The sequence below is a fragment of the Dipodomys merriami genome, unplaced genomic scaffold, assembly GCF_024711535.1.
Source record: "Dipodomys merriami isolate MVZ:Mamm:240054 unplaced genomic scaffold, mDipMer1.0.p SCAF_31, whole genome shotgun sequence".
In the NCBI taxonomy this organism is placed as follows: domain Eukaryota; kingdom Metazoa; phylum Chordata; class Mammalia; order Rodentia; family Heteromyidae; genus Dipodomys; species Dipodomys merriami.
Genome location: NW_027204604.1, coordinates 4,856,683 through 4,882,679, shown reverse-complemented (window position 1 = coordinate 4,882,679; position 25,997 = coordinate 4,856,683). Strand labels below are relative to the sequence as shown.

The 25,997-nt window shown below is 37.5% G+C and overlaps 1 protein-coding gene across 6 annotated transcripts in view; it reads left to right on the top strand.

Moving 5' to 3' along the window:
- Rps6kc1 (ribosomal protein S6 kinase C1) overlaps positions 1-25,997 on the top strand; it is a 159,166-nt gene that overhangs the window by 105,918 nt on the left and 27,251 nt on the right. For 4 of the 6 annotated variants that reach the window (XM_070041510.1, XM_070041511.1, XM_070041513.1 and 1 more), the window contains 4 exons: positions 11,585-11,632; positions 13,011-13,143; positions 23,845-25,425; positions 25,697-25,786. In XM_070041510.1, coding sequence (XP_069897611.1) covers positions 11,585-11,632; positions 13,011-13,143; positions 23,845-25,425; positions 25,697-25,786 — 1,852 coding nt within the window. The remainder of the gene's footprint in view (positions 1-11,584; positions 11,633-13,010; positions 13,144-23,844; positions 25,426-25,696; positions 25,787-25,997) is intronic. The other 2 variants (XM_070041514.1, XM_070041512.1) reach the window with 2 other exon arrangements.

Genomic DNA, 25,997 nt, shown 5'->3' with positions numbered 1-25,997 from the left:
CTGGAGTTTAAACTCAGGGCCTGGGTTCTATCCCTTAGCTTCTTCTCTAAGGCTGGTGCTCTACCATTTTAACTACAACTCTTCTGTTGTTTTTTTGCTGGTTAATTGGAGATAAGAGTCTCAAAAGCCAGGCGCTGGTGGCTCATGCCTGTAGTCTTAGCTACTCTGAAGGCTGAGATATGAGGATGGCGGTTCAAAGCCAGCCCTGGCAGGAAAGGCTATAAACACTTATCTCCAGTAAACCACCAGAAAACCTGTAGTTCAAAAGCCTAGCTTTGAGCTAAAGAGCTGAGGGATAGCACTTAAGCCCAGAGTTCAAGCCCCATGACCGACCAAAAAAAAAAAAAAAAAAGTTTTACAGACTTTTCTGCCTGAGCTGGCTTTCAGTTGGGATTTTTAGATCTCACCCTCCTCAGTAATTATTATTATAGGCATGAACTACCAGCATCCAGCTATTTTCCTTCCTTCCTTCCTTCCTTCCTTCCTTCCTTCCTTCCTTCCTTCCTTCCTTCCTTCCCTCCCTCCCTCCCTCCCTTTCTCCCTCCCTTCCTCTTTCTTTCTTTCTTTCTTTCTTTCTTTCTTTCTTTCTTTCTTTCTTTCTTTCTTTCTTTCTTTCTTTCTTTCTTTCTTTCTTTCTTTCTTTCTTTCTTTCTTTCTTTCTTTCTTTCTTTCTTTCTTTCTTTCTTTCTTTCTTTCTCTCTTTCTCTCTTTCTCTCTTTCTCTCTTTCTTTCTCTCTCTCTCTTTCTCTCTTTCTCTCTTTCTCTCTTTCTCTCTTTCTCCCTTTCTTCCTTTCTTCCTTTCTTTCTTTCGTCATGATGTTTGAACTCTGGGCCTGGGCACTGTCCCTGAACTCTTCAGCTCAAGGTGACTATTCTACCACTTGAGCCACAGCACCACTGCTAGCTTTTTCTGCTTATGTGGTGCTAAGGAATCGAACCCAAGGCCTCATGCATGCAAGGCAACTTCCCAGCCCCCATCCAGCTATTTTCTTATCCTTGAGTTTTAAAATCCTTTATCAGATGTGTATTTTATAGATCTATTCTTCCAGACTGTGGCTTCTTTTCACATTTTCTTGATATTGTCTTTGGCAGAACAGAAACCTAAAAAATTAAAAAAATATTTTTAAATTGTAGGTTGTGGTTTTGATGTTGCATTTAAGGAATCATTGCCATACTCAAAATCATCTAGATCTCCTCCCATATTGTTTTGGAGGAGTTGAGAGTCCTGTGTTTTTTGTTTTTGCTTTTTGGGTTTTTTGTTTTGTTGTGTTTTCTTTTTTTCTTAGATCTGTGAACCACTGTGAGTTAACTCTGTTAGGGTATAAGTTTTAATTATTCAGTTATTCCAACTCCATTTGTTGGCTATTTTTGTATTATCTTTTGCTTGTTTGTCAAAGAACAGTTGGGTCAATTTCTGTGGGTTTCTGTGTTAGTTTTTATAACTATGGTAAGATACCTGAGAACTTACAGGAGGAAGGCTTTATTTTGGCTCATGGTTTCAGCCCATGATTACTTGGCCCCCTTGCTGTGGCAAAGCATCAGCATAAAGAGGGCATAGTAGAGCTCCGGCACCAACCTCATGGCAGCCAGGAAGCAGGGAGATGGCAGAAGAAGCTAGGAACCAGATGTGTGTTTCAGAGTGACACATTCCTCCAAACAAGCTCTACCTCGTACTTGTCATCATTTCCTAATAATGCCATGCAATTATTAATGAAATTTTGAGTGGACTTAACCATTAATGAGGTCAAGGTCTCATGATCTGGTCAATTCTGCAAAGCACTACTAGTTGGCAGCCATGTTAAAAAACATGTAAGTCTTTTTTTTTTAAATAAGTTTTTTATTGTGAAAATACTGTACACTGTTACAATCACATGAGCACGGTAATGAACACATTTCTTATCAAGCATTGTTGCCTCTTCCTTTGTTTCCCCTTACCATCCCGGTCTTCCCATCTCCCCCTCTCTCCCAACATGTAAGACTTTAGGGAACATTTTAGTGTCAAATCATTACAGTCTCTGGGGTCTCTATTCTGTCATATTGGTCTATCGTTTATCTATTTGTTTTTGTGTGCGTGCGTGCGTGCGTGCATGCGTGTGTGTGTGCATGTGTGTGTGTGTGTGTGTGTGTGTGTATGGTGCTATGAATGAAACTATAATCTCATAGCTGCTAGCAATTATTCTACTATTGAACTTCGCAGCCTACTCATCAATTCTTTAGCAATACCACATCATGCTACTTGCTGTAGCTTTGTAGTAAATCTTAAAATTGGGTACTGTTGGTCCTCCAACTTTGTTCTTCAATAATGTGTTGACTATTCTAGATCTTTGGCATTTCCATACAAGCTATAGAATCAGTTTGCTGCTATTTGCTGCAGAAACATTTAAAACTTTCATCCTGTCTGATTCTAACATTCGTCTGTCAAAGACAAACTTTGTCAACCATGTTTCACTGCCCTCTGGAGGAATGAAACATTGTAGGCATGATTATCTTTGAAATAGGAGTAAATTGTATTTGCAGATCTGTTTTAGAAGTGCCCAAATATACTTATTTTCTCTTTCTAATGCTGAAAATTATGATTAATAATATATTAACATTTCTTGAGAGATGTTATTCAGGTAGCATTTGTTTTATTTTATTTTTGCCGGTCCTGGGTCTTGAATTTAGGGTTTGGGCACTGTCCCAAATTCTTGTTGTACTCAAGGCTAGTGCTCTACCACTTAAGCCACAGCGCCATTTCCAGCTTTTTCTGAGTACTTTATTAGAGATAAGAGCTCATGGACTTTTCTGCCCAGGCTGGCTTTGAACCATGATACTCAGATCTTAGCCTCCTTAGTAGCTAGGATTATAGGTGTGAGCCACTGGTGCCTGGCTTATTTTTAATCATTATCACAGTGACAAACTGTGATCCTTAAAAAACCATTATGATGATTAGTCAAATTACTGAGTATGCGCAGGTGTAAATTGAGTTCACTTGGGGCACTTGCAAGCAAAATATAGTATTATGTTAGCTTATAGAAAGTGTGTATAATACTATTCAAAGGTTATGGTTGAATTATTTAAGTTTAAACAGAGGAGAGGACAAATAGGCCTTATTATAATAGTTCTTAAGTTGATAAATGTTTTAATAATGCTTTCATTTTAAATTAATTTATAATACTTGTGGAAGTGAAAGCTTTGAATTAACACAAACTAAATGTATCTGTTGCCATTTTAAATCCAAGATTTAAGATGCTTTCTGTGTAATTTTCTACAAATAGTTTGTATACTGGGTTTCTTCCATATTTCATTTTTTTGGAAAAGCAAAAGGCAAAGATGAAGCACAAAGAAATTTCATACTACTGAAAGTTTTAAAAGATGAATATATTTCAATCATTCAGTATTAAAACTGAATAAAGCTAAGTTTTTGACATCTTTGTGTTTGTAAGCCACTGTAACAGCTTTTTTTTTTTTTTATATGAGATAGTGTGGTGAATGTGATCATTACCTTAAATAGCTGACTTTAAAATTTTCAGCCCACTCTAGTCTAGAAGTTCTGATCTTCCTGCCTTAGTCTCCTAAGTATACTAAGTCTCCTTAGTCTCACATGTACCATTGTGATAGGCTAGATGACATTTCTGAGTAGCCAGGCATCATATTTTTAACTGTCATTTTGTGCATTTTGTTAAACTTGCCTCTAAGTATGCTCTCCTATTCTAACATTTGGAGTATAGGTGTGGTATTATCCAGAAAATCAAGGATTTCAAAATAAAATGCTCTACTTTTAATCTACTTTTATGACTGAATAAACAACATATGCCTTTCAAAGACTGTATAGGCCCCTTAAATTTTTATATTTCATTTTCTCCAGTACATATTTATTTTGAATAGGACTGTAGGTGATTTTTTATTATTTTATTTTTATTTAAGTATTCTTTTTTTTTTTTTAAAGAAAAATAATCATACAATGACTTAAGTATTTCTCTTGGTTTTGTGTTGAGCTGCCAGAGTCCCCAGTGACCTTGGGTGCTTTCTCTGTGGTGTGACTGATGGTTACTGACGCTGCTGTGCATTTTCTGGTAGTTTGCCTGTTGCCTGCCTCTGGGTTCATCATCCCCCTTATGCTGACTTAGGCAGTATTTCTTCAGTCTCTTATCTTGGGGCTTTGATGCATATGTTCTGAAGGTGGCCACAGTGACTTTGGGTAGCAGCAGATGGTAAACCTTCAGGCTGCCACCGGCTAAACTGGTGTTAAGTTGGAAAGTTAACGTTTGATGAAGAATCAGTAGTGCATATAAAAGAGCTTTCACTGCCGAAATATCTTTTAATTAAAAAATTAGCATACTAAAACCTTGGGAAATGTTTGGGCATTTAAAGAAAATTAAAATTCATTGTTTTCTTATAGATAAAAAATATTTACTGGCTCTTCTTAACCTGGTTCATCTTCCTTTGTCGCCAACCCACTTTTGCAGCAGTTAAGACAACTAAGATAATTAGATAATTTGAAATAGGGATGTGTTTAGGAGTTACCATGTTTGGACAGACATGTAAAATATACTTTAAATTATGCTAATTTGAATTTTAATTATTAAAAAAGTGTATATTTTGAGTGTCACCTTCTTGGTAGGTTGTGTTTGTTGCCTTCCACCTTTTTTTATAGGTAAGCATTTGTATATATATATATTTTTTTTATTATGAAAATACTGTACAGAGGGGTTACAATTACATGGGCAAGATAATGAGTACATTTCTTATCAAGCATTGTAGCCTCCTCCTTTGTTTCCCCTTCCCATCCCTTCCATCCTCTCCCCACCCCCTCCCCCCAATCCTCCCACCCCCCCCCAAAGTTGTAAAGTTCATTTTCGACATACTGACTTGTACATCTCATTGTTGCAATGGGTCCACCTGAATCCCTATTTAAACGATTTGTTTTTCCCCTTTCCCTCCACAAATTATACCGACATCAAATACAGTGAAAGCAGGGCTTATACTGTGCGGGAGGGACATACAAAGCAACAAAGAAATAATCTTATAAATGTGCTAGAAACAATCGCATGAAAGAAAAAAAACATTTGAATACATATCTTAGGGTTCATTTCCCTAACATCGCCTTATCTGACCTTTTCTGCTTGACTCAGACATATACTAGATATTGCAAATAAGGGAAACCATGGGACCTATGTTTCTTTGTTGCCTTCACCTTTGAAGATACTTTTGGATTAAATAGAAACCTGAAGAGAAAGGGTGACATTGATCAAGACATATTGTATTCATAAACTGATGTTTAATCAAAAATAAAAGGAAAAGGAAGTACAGTTTAAAAAGATACCTTATTTTGTTCTAAGTTAGTTGGTTGCTCTTACCTTGGCCATCTATTCACAAGGAAGTACTCTTTTTGCGGTATATGCTTACTTCCTGATGGTATGTCATGCACAAGTTAAGAAATCCTGGAGGTGCCCTCTGTGCTATCCATTGTTGAAAATAGATGTTGAGTATAAATAGTAGGGGAAAAGATCTTTTAGGCTGGAGTTGTAAACCTCCAGGTCAAACTCCAGTTCTCAAAGAAACAACTTGATTGGTTCATGACCTACTGTGAGGGGTGTCTCCACATAGTCTTTTCTCACTGCTGCTTTTTATACAGCAGTTTCTGATGGGATAATGCTGTGGGTGCAGTATCATTAGCTTTTGGAATTGTGAACAGTTGTACAGGGTATGTTGTTAGCCTTGCAATGCAAAAGAGAGAGACTTAGAGCCCAGTAGAATTATGCACTGAAAGTCACCTGATATTCTGCCTTGTTTTCTATAGTGAATTTCTGTCAGATGCTTCGTGAAAAGAAGGTGAAGAATTAATGGTTAACAATAGGAATACAGTTTAAGTATTCTATACAAAAATGGGATGGGTTTATGGCTGAAAATATGAATATTTTTTAGTTATAATTGTGTGGTATTAGGGGAGGCTAGCAGAATTCACTGCTGTAGTTTTTGTTGTTCAAAACTCTATACAGAAAGTGATCATCACCAATACTTGTAATATTATCAACACAGGGCTAGTTAAAAGCTTACATGATGCTTGTGGAGCATGGGCTGTTTTGGATAAAGTACAGCAAATATGATTTTATTCATCTGAAACTATGTTGAGAAGAACTGTCCTATTTGCAAAATTGGGCTTGTAACTTTTCTGTGGCTTATTTATTCTGTTGATCCCATTCTTTCTGGGATATTTATGTATGTGTGATTTCCCAGCAGTAGATTATATCCAGCAAACATGGACAATGAGGCCATTAAGGGACAGCCTGGGTTGGTCATGTAGGATAAACCCTTAGTCTTTAACTACAGTTGTCCTAGAGTCTTGTGAATTGCCATTAGGGAGATAGATTTTTTTCTTTTCTTTTCTTTTTTTTGGGGGGGGTCCAGTCGTGGGGCCTGAACTCTGAGCCTGGGCGCTGTCCCTCAGCTCTTCACTCAAGGCTAGCACTCTACCACTTGAGCCACAGCACCACTTCCGGCTTTTTTCTTTTTGCTTATGTGGTGCTGAGGAATGGAACCCAGGGCCTCATGCATGCAAGGCAAGCGCTCTACCACTGAGCCACCTTCCCAGCCCTAGAATTTTTTCTTAAACCACACAGGTAATCTTTCTTTTTAAAGGAATTAGCTGAAATTATTTTCAGAGAATTTCCAGACTTCCAGTGTCAAAATTTAAATATCCAAAAAAAAAAAATTCATGAATGGGGCAACAGCTCCCATAGCAGAGTGTACTCCATATTTTTGTAACAAAGGCAGTGTCTATAGAAATGTATTTCTTTTCTTCCTGCTAAACTTTTCTTTTACATGTTTAAAAAATTGTATTTGATGATTTTGTAGATCTTCTCTCCTGTTTTAGTAAAGGTAGTATCTTGTTAAACATTAGAATTTCCCTATTCTGGTTAACAACAAAAGCAAAACAAAACACCCTCCTCCCCTCTGGGCAATTAAAGCCCCTAGAAACCTTCAGACCTATAATCAGTTGTAGCTTTTGCTACTGTAACAGCTATGAAAGAACTGTGGGCAAGTTTTCTGATAGATGAGGCTAGTACTAAAGGCATAAGTTGTCTCCTTTTATTTTTTTTCTTTTCTTTCTCTTTTCTTTTCTCTTCTTTTTGTTTCTTGTCTTTTCTTTTTTCCATTTAGGAGCATTCTCTATATTGGTATAGGTGAAGATGGAGTAATCTCTTTTGTTAGACCATATGCTAATATAGTGCTGATAAGTAAGTATGACAAATGAAAGGGAGAAATACATTAATTGTACTCTTTCAGTAAGGTATGCCATCTAAGGTAATTATTTCTTGACAGTTTTAGTTATAATGCTTGTTTTATCATGAAATAAAAGATGGATTTAGGGGCCTTTTATTGGAAAGACAATTGTATCAAATTAGTACAAATTAGATTTTTGTCTTCATAAAGGTGAGCAAACCCATGAACAGTTTATAAATTGATGTGTTCTAGTCTACAAATGAAAAAATCCTGTTTGAGGGTTAAAGAAGCTATTATTTTGTCCTTTGTGCTGACAGCTTCATTACAGATTGGCCTACTGTTGGCATTAAAAAAATGTTTGGCTCCTTATGATCTTTGTGCATGCAACTATAATATTAATGCAGCTCCATAGCAGTATTCATTAAGAAATGACTTTAAATGAGGTTGAAGCGTGTAAATTTGGAAAGATACAGATGTTAAATGCAGTCGTTTTTCTTTGTATACAGCCGTATGGCTAATAATTTCCAAGTGGCTAAAGCTCTTGTTAGCAGGAGTGTTGGTGTGTTAAGAATGGCTCTATAAATAACTTTAAGAACTCAAGTTGAAGGTGCTTCTTTTAAAGACTATTGTTAACTAAACATTATTGCCAAACAGATGGAAAGCATTCACCAGCCTGATGTTTTTGGGTCTAATTATATTATCACCAGCCCTGTACGGCTCAGTTGAAGAGGTGTATCCAGAGGCCAATTTATAATCATTTAGCCAACACCTGTTTGGGAGAAATTGACAGTCAAAGGGCACATTTAAAAAAAATCACATATGTTCTTGTGTTTATTGCCTCAATGTGAACATTGTCTAGTTGCAAACAAAGTTAGTAGGAGAAGAAAGTACATGTAAACAGCACAGCACTTTCCAGCCTTGTTTAGCCATCTTGATTTTGTCTTTTTATCTCATCCACTTCATGGTTCCTGGCTAAGTGAGACCAGTAAAGAGATATCACTCCTGATTTATGCATGAGTATCTTGTTCAGTCAGTTGTAAGAGGCTTCTGGTAGGAAAAAGTTTTTGAATTGTACAGCTTCCATACCTTTACCTCAGGGGTGGGGAATGTTAGGCCTGTGGCCTGTATGAGACCCTCAAAATCATTTGGTATAGGACAGAACAGATCCATATGCTTCTTATTGGCTTTGTGTGGGCTGCCTGCCTGAACTGATAACTTGGTGTGGCCTGTGAATGATGTTATAATATCCAAATGACCCTTATCAGAAAAGAGATTTTTATTGGATTTTTTTTTGGGTCCAGTTGTGGGGCCTGAACTCTAGGCTACCACTTGAGCCAAAGCACCACTTCCGGCTTTTTTTTTTTTTCTGTTTATGTGGTGCTGAGGAATCGAACCCAGGGCCTCATGCATGCAAGGCAAGCGTTCTACCACTGAGCCAACTTCTCAGCCCTTGGATAATTTTTTATTTCATACAGATGTATTTTACTCAACATGACCAGCTTTATGGTGATTGACTTAAAAGAGTCACAAGTTGATATAAAAATAATTGGGCATGGGGGAGCAGTGGAGGGGGCAGAAAGGGAGGGATGAAGGGTGAACAAATACAATCACAGTACTCAGTATAAACTATGTGGAAAATGAACTTGCAACTGTGGGTAGGGATGGTGGGGGAAGCTGGAAGAAAGTGAAGGAAGGGGTGACATTGGTCAGAAAAGAGCACTACTCATTACCATATATGAAATGGTAACCCCATACAACATATAATAATAATAAAATTAGATTAAAAAAAGAAAACTCAAACCTAGTGAAACTCTGATTCTTTCAGAGAGTTCAGCTCTTCAAAAGAAAAAAATAGAATGTTGACTTAGTTGAGACCCCTTTGTACAACCGCTTCAAAATAATAAAAATTAGAAATAAACGTGACTTAAGGTATCCTAAATGTCTATGCTTAAGAGACGGTCGTTGAGTCTTCCTTTACAGAGGGGACCTTAGTGACTCCACTTGCATTCACTAGGTTAATTTAACTGTTAAGGCCACATTCTGTGAATGTGATTCCCAAACTTGGAGGATTCAAGAATTATGGTAAATGTTATAACTCCTGTTGTCACTGTATTTGATGCCAGTGCCCAGCATCTTGTATATATATATTTCTAATTTGGGGAGGGGGAGGGAAATAACAAAATGCTGAAATAAGGATACAGGTTGACCCATTGTAACAATAAGATATATAAGACACTATATTGAAAACGAACTTTACAAATTTGTGGGGGGAAAGGGAGGAGTTGGGAGGTGGGGAGGAAAGGGAAGAGATGGTAGGGGGAAAACAAAGAAGGGGGTAACAATGCTCGATAGGAAATGTACTCATTACTTTACTCATGTAACTATAACCTCTCTGTAAAGTATCTTTACAATAATATATATTTATATATATATATGCAAAAAAAGAATTGTGGTAAAAATAGCACAGAGTTTAAGTAAAGAGAGAATGTGTCTATCCTGTCTGAAAATAATTGAAGTATATTTCTTTTTTAATACTGTTACCTCTCCCTCATTTTCTCCTACTTTTCCCTCCCCACTTCTCTCCCCCACCCAAGTTGTAGAGTTCATTTCCAATGTAGTGTCTAGTGAGTATCATTGTGAGTAGCATTAGTTCATCCTTTTTCCTGCTGTTTCTGTGATTCCCTTTCCCATTCTTGCCTCAGAGAAACTTAAGTATAAGACAAAGGGCACAGAAAACTATAAGCAAAAGTTGCAAACAGTACATAATAAAAAACCTCGTTTCCAAACAAAAACAAAAAAAACCCTTTCTTTGTAGTGTTTTTCTCCTCTTCTTCTAATGTACTTGTATTACAGTTTTGTAGGTTAGAGTTGTGAAGTAGGACTCCATGGGCTAAAATCCGGGTGCTGTTAAGTCTGATTTCCTCACTGGAGTCTTAGGTAACTCTAAGGTTAAGATGCTTGCATGGTAAGTGGTAGTATTCAGTTCTCCTGGAGGAGGAACAGGTTCTTTGTTTTATTTTTAGTGAGTACATGGCTTTTGGGAAGGGGAAGAGATGCATTCAGGAGGCACCTGTGGTAATATTCTATTGCAACGAAAGAAAACTCAAAGATGAAGTTGTCACTATTTCTTTATCATCTCAAACTTGTTCTCCACTTTGACTTCTTTCTTTCTTTGTAACATTCTTTTATTCTTCTCAAGCTGAAAATTTATTATTATTATTATCTTTGACTTTTCTTCCTCCTTTCCCCATCATGGGCTGGTAGTTGGTTGCCAGCCAGCTCTGTAGAGGTGGGAAAGACCTCATTTGTGGTTTGCTCATTTCTGTGCTAATATTCCCACCATATCCCATGGCCAATTCAGATTCTGGCTGTTTTTGTGCCATCATAACAGATTTGAAAAGTAGCAGAAACTGACTGGCCTTGTCCTAAAATATTTATTACTATCTGGTTCTTTGCAGAAAAAGTTTGCCAGCTTTTGATGTAGTGTGTAGAAATAATAAAATTAATCTGGTAGGGTCCTTTCTTCTTGTTGCCATCATGAAGGGTCTTGAGGTCATTTCATGGAGTCAAGCCTTTCCTCTCAGGGTGATGTATGAATGATGTGATCTAACTTTTGTTTTTTTAAAAAACAAAACACTTTGTCTGCTATTTTTGAGAACCTATCATAGGGCAGCATGGAGGAAAGGAAAAAAATTGGGATGCCATTATTAGCAGCTAGATAAGAGTTGGTCTCTACTTGATACAACGAGTGAAAAAGCAGCCCAGAGTGTAGAGGCAGTACCAAAAGGAGACCTGAGGTCCAGCTATATATTCCATGAGGAAATATTCTTTGTGTGAAACATTTCCTTTACTTTCAGAAATACATTTAAAGCCAGATGCTGGTGGCTCACACCTGTAATCCTAGCTACTCAGGAGGCTGAGATCTGAGGGTCGCTGTTCAAAGCCAGTCTGGGCAAGAAAGTCCATGAGACTCTTTTCTCCAATTAGCCACCAGAAAATCGGAAGTGGTGCTGTGGCTCAAGTGATAGAGCGCTGGCCTTGAGCTGAAAATCTCAGGGACAGCACCCAGGCCCAGCGTTCTTCAAGACCTATGACCGACAAAAAAAAAAACAAAAAACAAAAAAAACCCAAAAACAAAAAATTTAAAATTTATCTAGGAAATGGTAATGTTTCTAAACTATGACATTTTAAGAAAAGGAAATTATAGTAAGTCTATTTTTGAAGACTATTTGATTCTATTAATAGATTACAAAAAATCCATTCAGATACTAATAATTTGGAGAAAAGTTAATTTTACCTCCAACTCTTAGTTTCCAAAAGCCAAGAGTCAATATTTTATTGCATTATCATTAAATTATCGCCTATATCTCTTATGTAGGTTTTACTTGTAATGGACACAAGGACAGACCAGACATTCATTTTAAAAGTAAGTAGAATATGTATTTTTATTGTATTTAGAACTTATTTTTAAATAATGCTTTTGAAAGGAAAAGTATTTAATATTGTTGCATGGGTGTTTTGAATGTTCTTGTAGGTTTTGCAATCTCGTATATTTTTTTCTTTCCATCACAGTTGATAAACATGATGTACCATACATTTTAAAAGTTTGACATTATGAAAGAGATGAAATAATTTGGATAAGTAGAAGAGCAATTCTGTGCTGTTTAAATGTGTAGTGTGTAATTTAAACACATCTCAAGTACAGTTTGAATAATTTGTGAAGATCACACACAATCTCATTTTTGATTTGTAAGAACTAAAATTTTGTTACAGGTATTTGAGGAGAGTATTATTTACATTCTCTTGTGATATAAATTCAATTTTAATTCATAACTGAATAAAAGAAAAACTCAGTTTCATAACTGAAATTGTTTTTAGGATGGATTATTATAATGTATATTCTAAAAATATTCTTATCTAAGCATTTCCATAGCATCAAGAAGGTGACTTGATGAATTTCCTAGCTGAGTGCTGGTGGCTTATGCCTGTAATCCTAGCTACTCAGGAGGCCGAGATCTGAGAATCACAGTACAAAGCCAGCTGGGGCAGGAAAGTCTGGGAGACTCTTAATTCCAATAAATCACCAGAAAACTGGAAGTGGCGCTGTGGCTCAATTGGTAGAGTGCTTGCCTTGAGCTGATAGAGCTCAGGGAATTTCCCAGGCCCAGAGTTCAAGCCCTACCACTGACCCCCCCAAAAAAAATTCCTATTTTTTTTCTGATACGTTGCTTTTTATTGCTAAGACATGGTAGTAAGTTACACTGACATGTACTGAAAAATATTTGTCTTTAAGAATTTGACACTTTCCCAGTTTTAAAAACCAGAGTGTCACCCAGAGGATTCACATAGCTTGTTTTTTAGGGAAGATTTATGTAAATAAACCTTAGACTGGAATAGTGTTTTAAAGTTGCTGTTTCAATTAGAAATATCTTTTATGTTTGAAGAATTTGAATGGATCACACAATGTTTCCTGCTTTAAAGATGTACATAAGTAAAATAAAACTTAAAAGGTCACAGAGAAATAACTGTGTGTCATCCTGATGACTTAGTTTGAGAGCATCTCTAATAAAAACACTGACCCACGTAATTGATTTTAATGGCAGCTTTGTGGCATCTTCCGTTCTCTGGATTCACGCCAGATGCCATCAGCAGAGCCTCCAGGGACTGAGGGGCATAGAGCAGCAGATGAGTGGTTTCTCTGAAGCCTGGAGTAACTCGGATAGATTAGTTTGGTTGATAAACACAGAGCACAGCAGGCTCCAAAGGCAACTGAGGGTACAACTGACCTTTTTGTTCTCTGTCAGGGTCTAAGGAAAAGCAGTGAATACAGCAGGAACAGAAAGACCATCATCCCCCGCTGTGTGCCCAACATGGTGTGTCTGCACAAGTACATCATCTCTGAGGAGTCTGTGTTTCTTGTGTTGCAGCATGTGGAAGGTTGGTTTATAGTTTAGATTGTTTATGGAGAGAATGTCACCTGCTTCTCTCTCCAGTTTCTGCAGTGTCTATTCTTCTGTCATTTCATGAGCACGTCAAATATGTGAAACCCACCTAAGGAACTGTTTTCTTATTTCTCTCCTCTAACTCCCTGCTTTGAGTTGTGAGGGCAGAGGAAAGCCCAGGTGATAGCAGGTTTCATAGGACCAAATGTTCTGAGATAGACTGTCCTTCCTTACTTTCTCATAGATATCATCTAATATTATAATTAGAACTGTAATGTGAATGCATGCTGAGAGAGCTAGACTTCATTTGAGGGATTTTATTTTGTTCTCTGTTCTTTGCTTAAAAGATACATTTATGTTAGATGACTAAAATGAAAAGCATCCCCTGAAGAATTAATTAATTATCTCCTTTTCATAGATGGTGAGGGTGTTTGCTTAACATTTGACATTATCTAGTTATTCTGATCTGAGTTTTTATGAATACAGCCATTGGCATCACATATGGGTACAAAGCAGAGGCACAGGGCTCTGCCTTCGAACTGTTTGTGAAATTTCAGTTCCCTAGCAGAGGGAACAGGTGGCCAAAAATACTATGTTTTGATTCAGGCTGGCTTGTTAACACTTGAATTTTATTAAGAATGACCATATACAACGTGTGTGTACATATATATGTATACATAAATTCACTTATATACATTGACTTTGGTGCTTTAGAAGTATTCCTAAAATAAAAGTGAATTTTCCCCCATATTTCATGAAGGCATTGTTTTTGTATTACTGAGAATAAAAATTCTTGTGCTTTACTAATAGGCATAACATCTGAATGTAATACATTTTCCCAGGAAAAGGAGTCATTGCTTTCTGGAATGAGGTCTCTTATGATAACTAATGCAAGAATTTTGATGGGGGCAATAAACTATTAATATTGTTTATTGTAAAGTACAGCACAAGATAACTACAGATGGAGGGAAGACCTCCATATGCAGTATTTAATAGGAAATTCAGAAGGGGCTCCATGGTCTCACAGGTATTAAGAGAGTTAATTGCGTGTGTGAATTGGATAACTAATTCACCTTTGTTCAGACATTATAGACAGCTTTTATCTGAGGATACCAGTGCATTACAGACATTATTGAATTAGAGGTCATGTCATCTGATAGCGAAATACAGCCACCTCTGGTGTGGAACAAAATAACTTGCGTAGTAATAATCCATAATAATTTAGAACAAGGTCAGTAGGATGAATGTAATTATAGTCAATATTCTATTACCCAGTGTGGATTATTCATGTTGGAGATTATCTGTGGCAAATTTTCAATCCTAGCTTATCTGTGTTGTTTGTAGCTGTATTTTCCTCTTCTTTCTCCAAGTTCTACTTCACTTTTTCTTCTGCCATCTTCTCAACTTTCCTTATACTTCTTAGAGCTGACATATAAGTTAGTTTTTCTTTAATTCTATGGAACAGTTTACACACACACACACACACATCTAATTTTTCACTGCCTAGTGAAAAATTTACTGTTGATCACAGAGAACTTTGAGTGGTCACATGACCACAGTATCTCTTCAGGATTATTTAGACTTGGGAGGAATTTTCTTTTGGTTGTTTCTTTCATGTGTCTTTTTCTTTTAGAAAAGTTTTATAGTGTGAAGATAGGAAATTACAGTGCAAATAAAAAAATTCAATTTATTTACAATTCCACAGATTTGTTAAACAGATTCTATTTCAGGTAACAGGAAAATATCTTGCCCTTTTGAAAGTTAAGTTCTTGTGGAAGTCAAGCAGAAACAAAATTTTAAAAAGGCAAAGATATTGGGTTCTAATAGGAGCTACATTGATCTGTAACACAGGGAGATATAATAGATAACAGTGAGTACTGCTTTAGATTAAATGGACAAGGAGTCCTCTTGGAGATGCTGACATTCAAGAGTTCTGAAATAGCAAAAGAAACACCCTTTGAATTTAGGCCAGGCTGAGGGATTAATGGAAAAACAAACTCGGAATATTTGATCAACAAAGAAGGAGAGTATTTGGTTGGGGTGCAGCGGAAGAGGGCACCAGTGGTACAGCAGGCCAGTGGAGAGGCCAGCAGAGCCTTGTATATAACAGAAGGATTTCGGCTTTCATTCAGGTGCATTGAGAAAACACTGGATACCTTAAACAGTGATGGTATTTCATTTATTACTGAAACAGCTGCTTTCTCCATAATACAGATGCTTGCATACTTACAGTTTGTAGCTTTAGCTGTTTACTACTTACAGAATTTTTTATGATTTAGGAATATTTTTATGATTTAGGAATATTTCCTTCTCTTTTTAATTTATTCCACTAGAAATGTCTTGAGTGCTGACTGAGGGGTAGGTGTAGTTCTATGTATTGAAAAAAACAGAAGCTGCCTGCATGGAGCTCATATTATAGTTTATAGGTGGGATAGAAAATAGGCAATTACTTACGGAAATGTATGTCAAATAGAGATACATGCTTTGAAGAAAAAGGGAGGAGGAATATGAAAGGGATTGGGAGGGGTAATCTTTAGTTTTAATACAATGGTCACCTTACTGAGAAGGAGGCATTTGACCAGAGATGTAGTAAGAGAAGGAACAATATGGATTTGTGAGGAAAGAATGCCTTGACAAGAGAGAAACAGGTAAGCAAACTCACCAACAGTCTGCCTGGGTATGTATAGAGGGAAGGAAGATGGATGTAGCTGGGGCATAATGAGAAAAGTAGTGGAAGTGAGTTTAGGGATGTAAGGAGGCAGGCAGTAAGATCCTGTTGATCTCATAGGCTCCTTAACCACGTGGCTATTATTTTGAGTTGGATGTGAAGCCATGGGGGGTTGCTGAGTAAAGCAGTGACAACATAGGGATCACTCTGGCTACTTGTGGAGAACAGAAACTAGGAGACAAAGGCAAAAGTGGGGCTTAGAAGTTGTGCAGCAATCCAGATGAAGACAGTGGTACCTTGGACAAGGTGTTTGCCTTAGTACACTTTCTGTTACTATAAAAAAATACCTTAGGCTTAGTACTTGAAGGAAAGTGGCTTATTTGGCTGATAGTTCTAAAGTGCCAGAATCTACTGGCTTTGGTGAGGACTTCATGGTGAATATACCATCATAGTAGTAGGAGTGTGAGATTATATTGGGAGACAGAAAACCTTAGAGTGGCTGGGGTTCTGTGAGAAGTACATTAATCCCCTCTGAAGCCATACTCCTGTAACTGATGATTTGGCACTAGGCTCCACTGCTAAAGGTCTACCACCTCTGCACATATATGAACCTATGAGGAGATATCTTAAACCATAACAATGTTAGCAGTTAGCAGTTAACAGCAGAGGAATGGTTAGTAGAATAAAAATGTATTTTTAAGGAAAAATTGATATTCTGTATCCTTGAAAGACTTCAAGGAGTTTGGTTCAAATAATTAGGGGAATGGGATTTTCATTTAAGGGAGGAAGACTAAATTTAGAAAGAAAATTTAGAAAGAAAAAAATCAAGGATTCCATTTTGTGAGTTGGAGATGATAGTAGTTACAGTTTTAGAAGCAGTCTAAAATGCTCATTGTTCCTTCAAGTGGATATCTATTTTTGACTATTTGAAGGAGGTCGGGACACAAAATTTGTTCAATCAAGGCCATGAATGTTTAAATCTGTAAAATTAGAGATTTCATAATGTCCCTCATCTATCTCCTAACAGTAGCAGAATGTGTGGTATGTGGAAGGTACTCAGTGTATCACTTTTGAATACTGAGCCAGTTTGAAAAAAGATACAAGACCAAATAAGAGACTATAGTCTCTCTCTTGCTGTGTGGATATAAAAAGCAGAAAAGGTGTAGAAAGGATTTATCTTCATTATTAAAGGAACAAGATTCTCCTCTAATTAAGTATTGTTTTCATTATAAAACTAATCCCTAAGCAAATCATCTCAAATGATTTAAAACTATATAAAGTAATAGCAAATATTTTCCTTCCCTAGTCATTTCAATGCCTAGTTCTATTCCCCAGATACAAGCATTCTTAATAGTTTATTGTGTATCTTCCAAAGGTTTTTCCATGTAGAAACATAGGTTCTTTCATGTCTGTTTTTTAAAATGTATAAATTAGTCTTATATATGGTCTTCACCTTGTGTCATCCCAGCCAGCAGTGTGCTTTAGTCAACTGATCTTAGGAAGTTACAGGTTTATAGTGAGAGGGGCAGTCTCACTTAAAAACTAAGTTTATGAACTCAAAATAATGGGCCTTCCTTATCAGACCATTAGACATGTATCTGAAGGAGGTAAATCAATTTACCCAAATGATCCCTGCATACCTGTGTTTATTGTAGCAGTATTCTCAATAGCCAATAAGCTAACTAAAGTACCCCTAAACTGATGAATAGATGAATAGCATATGCACACACACACACAAGTATTACATAGCCATAAAGAAAACTGAAAATCATGTCATTTTTATCATTTATAGGAAGATGAATGAGAACTGGAGGACATCATATTGAGTGAGAAAAGCCAGTCTCCAAAAAAAAAAGATATCTTGTGTTTTATAGGAGTGTGGAAGCTAGACTTAAAAGATATACTTATTCATGGACTTTCCTGGACACACACACATATACATACACGTATCCAGAATAAGCAGAATATGAATCTAATTAAGGGATTACTTAGGAGGGGGGAGAGGGAAAAAGATAGAGGGTGAAGAATTTTGAAATACATTGCAATTATATATGAAAACAATGTAAAGAACTTTAATGAAAACTGTTGATGAATAAGAGATTCAGTGGTGGGGGAAAGAGAATCACACATTGTTGGAGGGTGGTACTCATGGGAGGAATTTAGGCTAACAAGGAGATGGAAGAGGATGAATATGGTAGAAGTAGATGTTTGTAACTGAAAATAGAACCATGAGACCTAGGGCTGATGTTTTAGAAGAGGGGAAGGGAGAGTGATAGAGAGGGGAAAGTTATTGGAATGTATTATAAACATCAGGGGAAATGTCATTAACTTCCTCCCCCCCCCCCCGATAACTTTTGTATGCTTATAAAAAAAAGTGGTGAACAAAAGACTGGAGCCAGTGTATGAGTGTGAATGTTGGCTTACCATTATTTCTTGTGAGCACATAAGTGTTTCTTAATGTTTCTGTTTCCCTATCTGCAGTAGGGACATTAGCTACCTATAGGTAATTGGTGAATGGTAAGCCTATACAGTTGCAAGTTTTGCTATGGCACTTTGGAATAGACACAAAGCAGTTATGCAGGTTTACTATGATTTAGCTACTCTCCTATTAATTGGTGTCTAAGTTGTTACTAGTAGGCATATGTACATATCTTTGTGCATTTTTATTTTACTTTGTTCTTAAAAATTACTTCTAGGGCAGACATCTTAAGGTGAAATTTTGGGGTCAAAGATGACTCACTGCTATAGCAGTTTTTTTTTAAATTTAATTTTATTTTATTTGTGAACATACTGTGCTATAGCAGTTTTTGAATTAAACTTAAGTTCTAAATCTGGTGAGGCAAATGAACACATTTACTGTACAATCTTGTACCAATAAATTAACATTAGATGAGTGAGTTTTTTTTTTTTTTTGGTCCGGTTGTGGGGCCTGAACTCTGGGCCTGGGCGCTGTCCCTCAGCTCTTCAGCTCAAGGCTAGCGCTCTACCTCTTGGGCCACAGCATCACTTCCAGCTTTTTTCTTTTTGCATATGTGGTACTGAGGAATTGTACCCAGGGCCTCATGCATGCAAGGCAAGCGCTCTACCACTGAGCCACCTTCCCAGCCCAATGAGTGAGTTTTAATTCAAGCCTAGGAATTACTTTTTTCATAGGATAAGATAGGCCAAGAAAGAATCATTTTATATTCTTAGAGTGTTAAAATTATATTTTATGTAATTTGAATATTTTATGGTTTAGCAGAGATTGTTGGATTGCTAAAGCAATGTTTTCCTCTTGAGTACTGTTTATAATTCTTGTTAGAGTATTTGTCTGGGCTGGAAACAGATTCTTCAAAGGGAACTCTAACAATCACACTTCATAATTTAATAATGAAAACAATGGAAATTAACTAGGATGCTATATTTGAGTAAAATCAGATTGCTAAACTTGCTAATGCCTAAGGTAGGCAATTTTTATGAAGGTAGCCCTTATAGGTGTGGTTACTGGTAAAGCCAGAGAACATTGGCTAGCCAAAGTATTAAAAATGTTCCTGTTTCTTGATTCAGTACTTTCTGGGGTTCTGTCCTGATAAAATAATCAAAGATGACAACTACTCACAAGTATTTATTTTGAATTCTAGTAGTAAAAGACCAGGGACAACTTGATGTCCAACAGAGGAACATTTAAATAAGTCATTGTATCTATCAAGTGAATATATTATGTAGATATTTAAATTCTGTTTTTTTCCTTATAAAAATTAGAAAATACATGGCCAAGATGGTGGCACACACCTGTAATCCTAGCTATCTAGGAAGCAGAAGTCAGGAGGAACAAGGCTTAAGCCAGCTTGGGAAAAAAGCTGGTGAGATTCCATCTCAACTAACAAGACTACTGTGTTAGTTTATATAATCCAGCTACAAGAGATACTGAGGTAGGAGGACCATCTGAAGCTGACTCAGGCCCAAAACTGTAAAACTTTATCTGAAAAATAAAACAAAAAAGATTGAAGGAAGGCATGGCTCAAGTAGTGGCATGCCTGCCTAGCAAGCATGAGGCCCTGAGTTTAAACCTACTACCCCAAATACCTAGAAAATGTTTGTATTAATTTTAAGTAAGAAGCCTAAAAATAAATGTAGTAATAGTTTAATCATGTGATCATTGGGTGATGGGATTATGGATAATGATTGTTTTTGTCTTTCTGTTTTCCTTTAGATATTTTTTGAATATTTTAAAAGAAGACCATTGATTATAAAATAGAAAGAAAACATGTTCTATCCAATAATATATTTAGTACTGACAGGCCTTTTTCATTGAAAGGTTTTGTAAAAGTTCATAAGGATATCATCTTTTTGTAATTTGGCTTAATGAATATTTATTTAGTATCTTATTTTATGTGTTAGATAGAGTTCTCTACCTGCAGGTGTTGAGACCTTGCTGTCTGGTAAGGGAGATAATAAAAGCATAAGAGTAATACTAACATGAAACAGGATGGCGTAACTATCAGAAGATGATTTAGGAGATGCCTTGAAATATGGTCAATGAGGAGTACAAAGTAGTTGGTAGAAGGGAACAAATTCTGAAGGACCTCCCAGGATGGGTAGGTTTTTAACAGATGCTGCGGAAACATCCTAAGTGGTTAGCCATATAAGGGAAGTCCAGTTCATCTGGAGCAAGAGAGAAGACCTGGCCAGAAGTGGATACTGTGTTACTGAGGGCTCAAGTGCCATAGGAGTCGGTACGTGGTATACTAGGTCGAGGGGATTTGAATTCTTTTTTTTTTAGGGGGGGGTGGGGGTCCAGTCGTGGGCCCTGATCTCTGGGCCTGGGCACTGTCTCTCAGCTCTTCAGCTCAAGGCTAGCACTCTACCACTTGAGCCACAGCACCACTTCTGTTTTTTTTTCTTTTTGCTTATGTGGTGCTGAGGAATCGAACTCAGGGCCTCATGCATGCAAGGCAAGCGCTCTACCACTGAGCCACCTTCCCAACCCAGATTTGAATTCTTGAATGGAGAAATGCTGAGCTACAGTGGAAGGCTCACTGGACAACAATTATAGCATGGAGGTGGTACTTCAGGGACCTCTGTGGCTATTGTGTTATCCCAAGCAGGACAGAGTAACCAAAGGAATTAAGAAGTCTGCCTGGGAAAGACAGGATACACAGATCCTACAGGACCTGGAAACTTGTCAAGTACATGAGAAGCAAGGGCAAGAAAATAATCCAAGTTTTGAAGTCAGGAAGAAGTGATTTGGGAGACAAAAGTAAAGTACATGGAGATTTCGAATCCAGGTAGATATGGCCTGACAATAAATGAAGCTTCTCCTACAACTGTATTAGGCACAGTTTCTTGATGACCTCTAAAAATTTCCAGATACAGATGTTGTCTGCCTTGCGGAATTTTTATTGTGTCTGGCACACTGTCAACAGAAGGCATAAAACCAGAAAAAAGATTTGGTCCTTTCCTCAAAGCAGCCAGACTCTAGGAAAACTGAAATCCACAAATACCATTTTATTTAGATTGCTTAATAGTCTCTCGGCCTTGGGTGCAGGCATTATGGTTAAGGTGCCACAGTATGGGCATTTGTGGCAAGACTAGTGTGGTTATTGACTAGAGACAATGGAAATCAACACACAGCTGTGAGTTTGGAAATCATATATGAATCTTTAAACATTAAGCTTGAATACAAGAAGATGTGGAACACTGTTTACAGAGGACAGAAAGTCTTAACTATGAAAAAGTGAGAGGTAAATGTTACTTATGTCTATATAACTTCTCAAAATGGAAAAGACTGTTAACAGTATCATTGACAGAAAGAGGTGTATCAGAGTCCTAGGATGAATGTGACAGTTACCCTTTACTGGGCATTTATTCTTGTTAAGCACAGTATAAGGTGCTTTATGTATTTACAGAATTCCTTGAAATGAAATGTGAAATAGAAATAAATATTTTGTTAAAGTTATATATGCAATTGACTGCTAGTGATTTTTTGTTGTTGTTGTTGTTGTTGGTCGTGTGTCTGGGTCTGGGCGCTGTCCCTCAACTCTTGAGCTCAAGGCAAGTGTTCTACCACTTGAGCCACAGTGCCACTTCTGGTTTTCTGGTGGTTTATTGGAGATAAGAGTCTCATGGACTTTCCTGTCTGGGCTGGCTTTGAACCATGATCCTCAGATCTCAGCCTCCTGAGTAGCTAGGATTACAGGCATGAGCCACTGGTGCCTGGCTGTGATTATTTTTTTTTCTTAAGATTTAGCTACCTGGTTTTATGGTGCTTAGTAATATGAACAATGTTCTGACAAAATTGCTCTCTTATGTGGATGTGAGAATTTATTTTTAGCACTTTAGCTTTAGTTTCCTGTGTTGGGATGCTACAGTTGTGTTTGCACAAAGTATGCTTTCAGCAGTGACTGTTGGGATTGGAACTCAGGGCCCTGTACTTGCTAAGGGGTACTCTACCCCTGAGCTGTGACTCTAGTATATAAGTTCTTGTATTAATACTGTTTCTTATCTTTTAATCAGTATGGGTAAGGCTCCTATTTGTAAAACCGACAAAAAAATTCTGATTCTGAGGTGAATTTTTCTCATTTCTTTTTGGTGGCACTGGTGATTGAACCTAGCGTCTCGTGCACGTTAAATCAGCATAGCATTCTACTTTTTGAGCTTCAGCCCTTTTGCTTGTGTTCCTGTTTCTGAAATTGGGTCTTGCTAACTTTGCCTTGGACCATAATTCTCCTTTTCACATTTTCTGTATTGCTGGAATCACAGGCACATGTCACTGTGTTCACATTTTTACTGGTTGAGGTGTGTATGTGGGGATTCATCATTTTGCTTGGGATGGTCTTGAATTGTGAGCCTTCTATGATTATAGGTAGGGGCCACCACTCTAGCTTAATTCTGAGGCTTTTTGTGGTATTGGGGTTTGAACTAAGGGCTTAGCTTTCTCAGCTGATGTTCTACCATTTGAGCCTCACCTACAGCCCTGCTTTTTTTTTTTTTTTTTTTTTTTTGATGATGATAATTTTGGAAGAGATGGAGTCTCTTAGACTTTTCTACCCAGGCTCCCAGGCTGCCTTCAAACTTTAATCCTTAGCATTTCAGCCTCCTAAGTAGCTAGGATTATAAGCATGAGCCACTGACACCTAGCTTAATTCTGAGGGAGTGTGTGTGTGTGTGTGTGTGTGTGTGTGTGTGTGTGTGTGTGTGTGTGTGAGAGAGAGAGAGAGAGAGACAGAGAGACAGAGAGACAGAGAGACAGAAAGACAGAGAGAGAGAGAAAGAGACAGACAGACAGACAGACAGACAGAGACAGACAGAGACAGACAAACACACACACACATAGAGACAGAGACCGAGGTGCTATTCCTGAGCTTTTTCATTCAAGGCTAGTGCTCTACTACTTTGAGCCACAGCTCCACTTCCAACTTTTTGATGATTGTTTGAAGATAAGAGTCTCATGGACTGTCCTATATGCACTGGCTTCAAACTATGATCCTCAGATCTCAAGCTCCTGAGTAGCTAGGTTTATAGGTGTGAGCCACTTGCACCTGACATTTCTGAGTTTTTAATGGTTAATATAAAATAAAACATGGAAATTATTATTTAACCAATATAATAGTTCTAAAAGTCTACTTATAAAGGCATAATTATTTATATACCAGATGCCAAATTTCTCCCCCAGTTCTGGATTGTACATTTTCAGAATAGAATAATATTGATTCCCCCCCCCCAACTATAGAGCATGTTTTAAATAGCAATATATTTCTACTTGACCAGTTATCTACATAAGCAGATCAGAACATGATCAGATGTTTCTGAGACTTATATTTATCTTGAAGCAAGATATTAGCTATGAGAGTTTATATTAGTGTTTGGGAAGGTTAGCAAAAACAAAATTGAAAAATAACCTCACATTTTATTAAATATGTTTATCTTACAGCATACTTGAAATTGATGAGTATCATTGACTTATTTTTGACTAATTATTAGAATATGTTACTCTGCTAGTAGCTCAAGTAAGTAACTGCCAATTTTTTTTATTATACTTGTTTACAGGTGGTAAACTCTGGTCATATATCAGTAAATTTCTAAATAGAAGCACCGAAGAAAGCTTTGACATCAAGGAAATGAAAAAATCCACACCTACTAAAGTTTACCTACAACAGCCAACTTGCAGCCCTCAGGACAGTGGCAGCTTTGAGTCCAGAGGCAGTGATCGGGGGAGCCTGCTTAAAGCTCTACCTTTGAAGGCTAGTCTTACCCCAAGCTCTCAGGATGATAGCAACCAGGAAGATGAGGGGCAAGACAGCTCTCCAAAATGGCCAGATTCGGGTTCCAGTTCTGAGGAAGAATGCACTACTAGTTATTTAACGTTATGCAATGAATATGGACAAGAGAAGATTGATCCTGGGTCTCTGAATGAGGAGCTTTGTATAAAGACTGAGGGGGACAATGCTGATACCAGAGCTGTTCAGAGCTTCCCTGCCCCACTTGCTGCTGACAGCGACAGCCCCAGCTCACAGCTGAAGTTCTTCCCTGGGGATGAAGACTCAGAAGCAGTTTGTTCTCCAAGAACATCGGATTCCCTCAGTAGATCGAAAAATAGCCCCATGGAATTCTTTAGGATAGACAGTAAGGATAGTGCAAGTGAACTCCTGGGGCTTGATTTTGGAGAAAAATTGTATAGTCTAAAATCAGAACCTTTGAAGCCATTCTTTGCCCTTCCAGATGGAGACAGCACTTCCAGTTTTAGTCCCAGTGAAAGCAAGGTAGAGTTTAAAGCTCAGGACACCATTAGCAGGAGCTCAGATGACTCAGTCCCTGTTATTTCATTTAAAGATGCTGCTTTTGATGATGTCAGTGGTACTGAGGAAGGAAGGCCTGATCTTCTTGTAAATCTACCCGGTGAATTGGAGCCAACAAATGAAGCTTTAGCAATGGGTCCCACGAAGTTTTCACAGACCAACGTAGGCAGAATAGAAAGTAAACTGCTAGAAGCCCCTGATGTGTTATGCCTTAGGCTCAGTGCGGAACAACAGCAAGCCCATGAGGAACAAGGCACAGAGGAGCAGAGTGATTCCTCTAGAACTAAATCCTATGGTACAGCAGAGAAACACTCTGCACAGGAGAACCTGGGGGTGTTGTTTACCGCAGCTATGGATTATAAGAGTTCAAGAGACACATCTCTGTTACACAGCTCTGATCCTAAGTTTCAAGAATTTGGAGCAGTAGAGTCAGCAGTAACTACAGATGACATGGAAGAAAACTTATTCTCTATTTCTAATCCACTCTCAGGTGCTAATGAACATAAAACAAACACAGACACTTTAAAATCAGAAGAAGTATTGCTGTTTACAGACCAGACTGATGATCTGGTTAAAGAGAAACCGACTTTGTTATTCCAGAGAGACTCTGAGACTAAGGGAGAAAGTGGGTTAGCACTAGAAGGAGACAAGGAGATCCATCAGATTTTTGAGGACCTTGATAAAAAATTAGCACTAAGCTCCAGGTTTTACATCCCAGAGGGCTGCATTCAAAGATGGGCGGCTGAAATGGTGGTAGCCCTTGATGCTTTACATAGAGAGGGAATTGTGTGCCGCGATTTGAACCCAAACAACATCTTATTGAATGATAGAGGTCAGGAACTTTTGCAAATGCATTTCTTTTTATTCGCTGTTGCTTCCAATTAACTGAGTAGGCGTTTTATCTTGTAATTAGTATCTTCATTTCCTGTCTAGAGCTTCATTATCAGTGCAGCAAATTCACCCCCAGTAATAGCTTCTAGTACTTAATGATGCCATTATTCTTAATGATACTGTTTTTAGCTACAAAAGGAGTAATTACAGTTCACTTCTGCAGAAAATGGAAGAGAAAAATGTTTTGATTTCTCCTGTCGTTTTGTTTTTAGGACACATTCAGCTAACGTATTTTAGCAGGTGGAGTGAGGTTGAAGATTCCTGTGACAGCGATGCCATAGAGAGAATGTACTGTGCCCCAGGTTAGCGCAATCTCCTAAAATGTTTCACTTGGACAAGTGCTTCTGCAGTTCTCATTTCTTCCTACAAGTTGCATTTTCCACCAGCAGTCCACATACATGCTGAATTTGCTTATTGCTTCTACCTTTCAAGAAAGAACATTGGGGGTAAAGCCATCATGTAATCCATAGGTGTATATGTGAATATAAAATTGCTTCGTTAAAAACATGCATG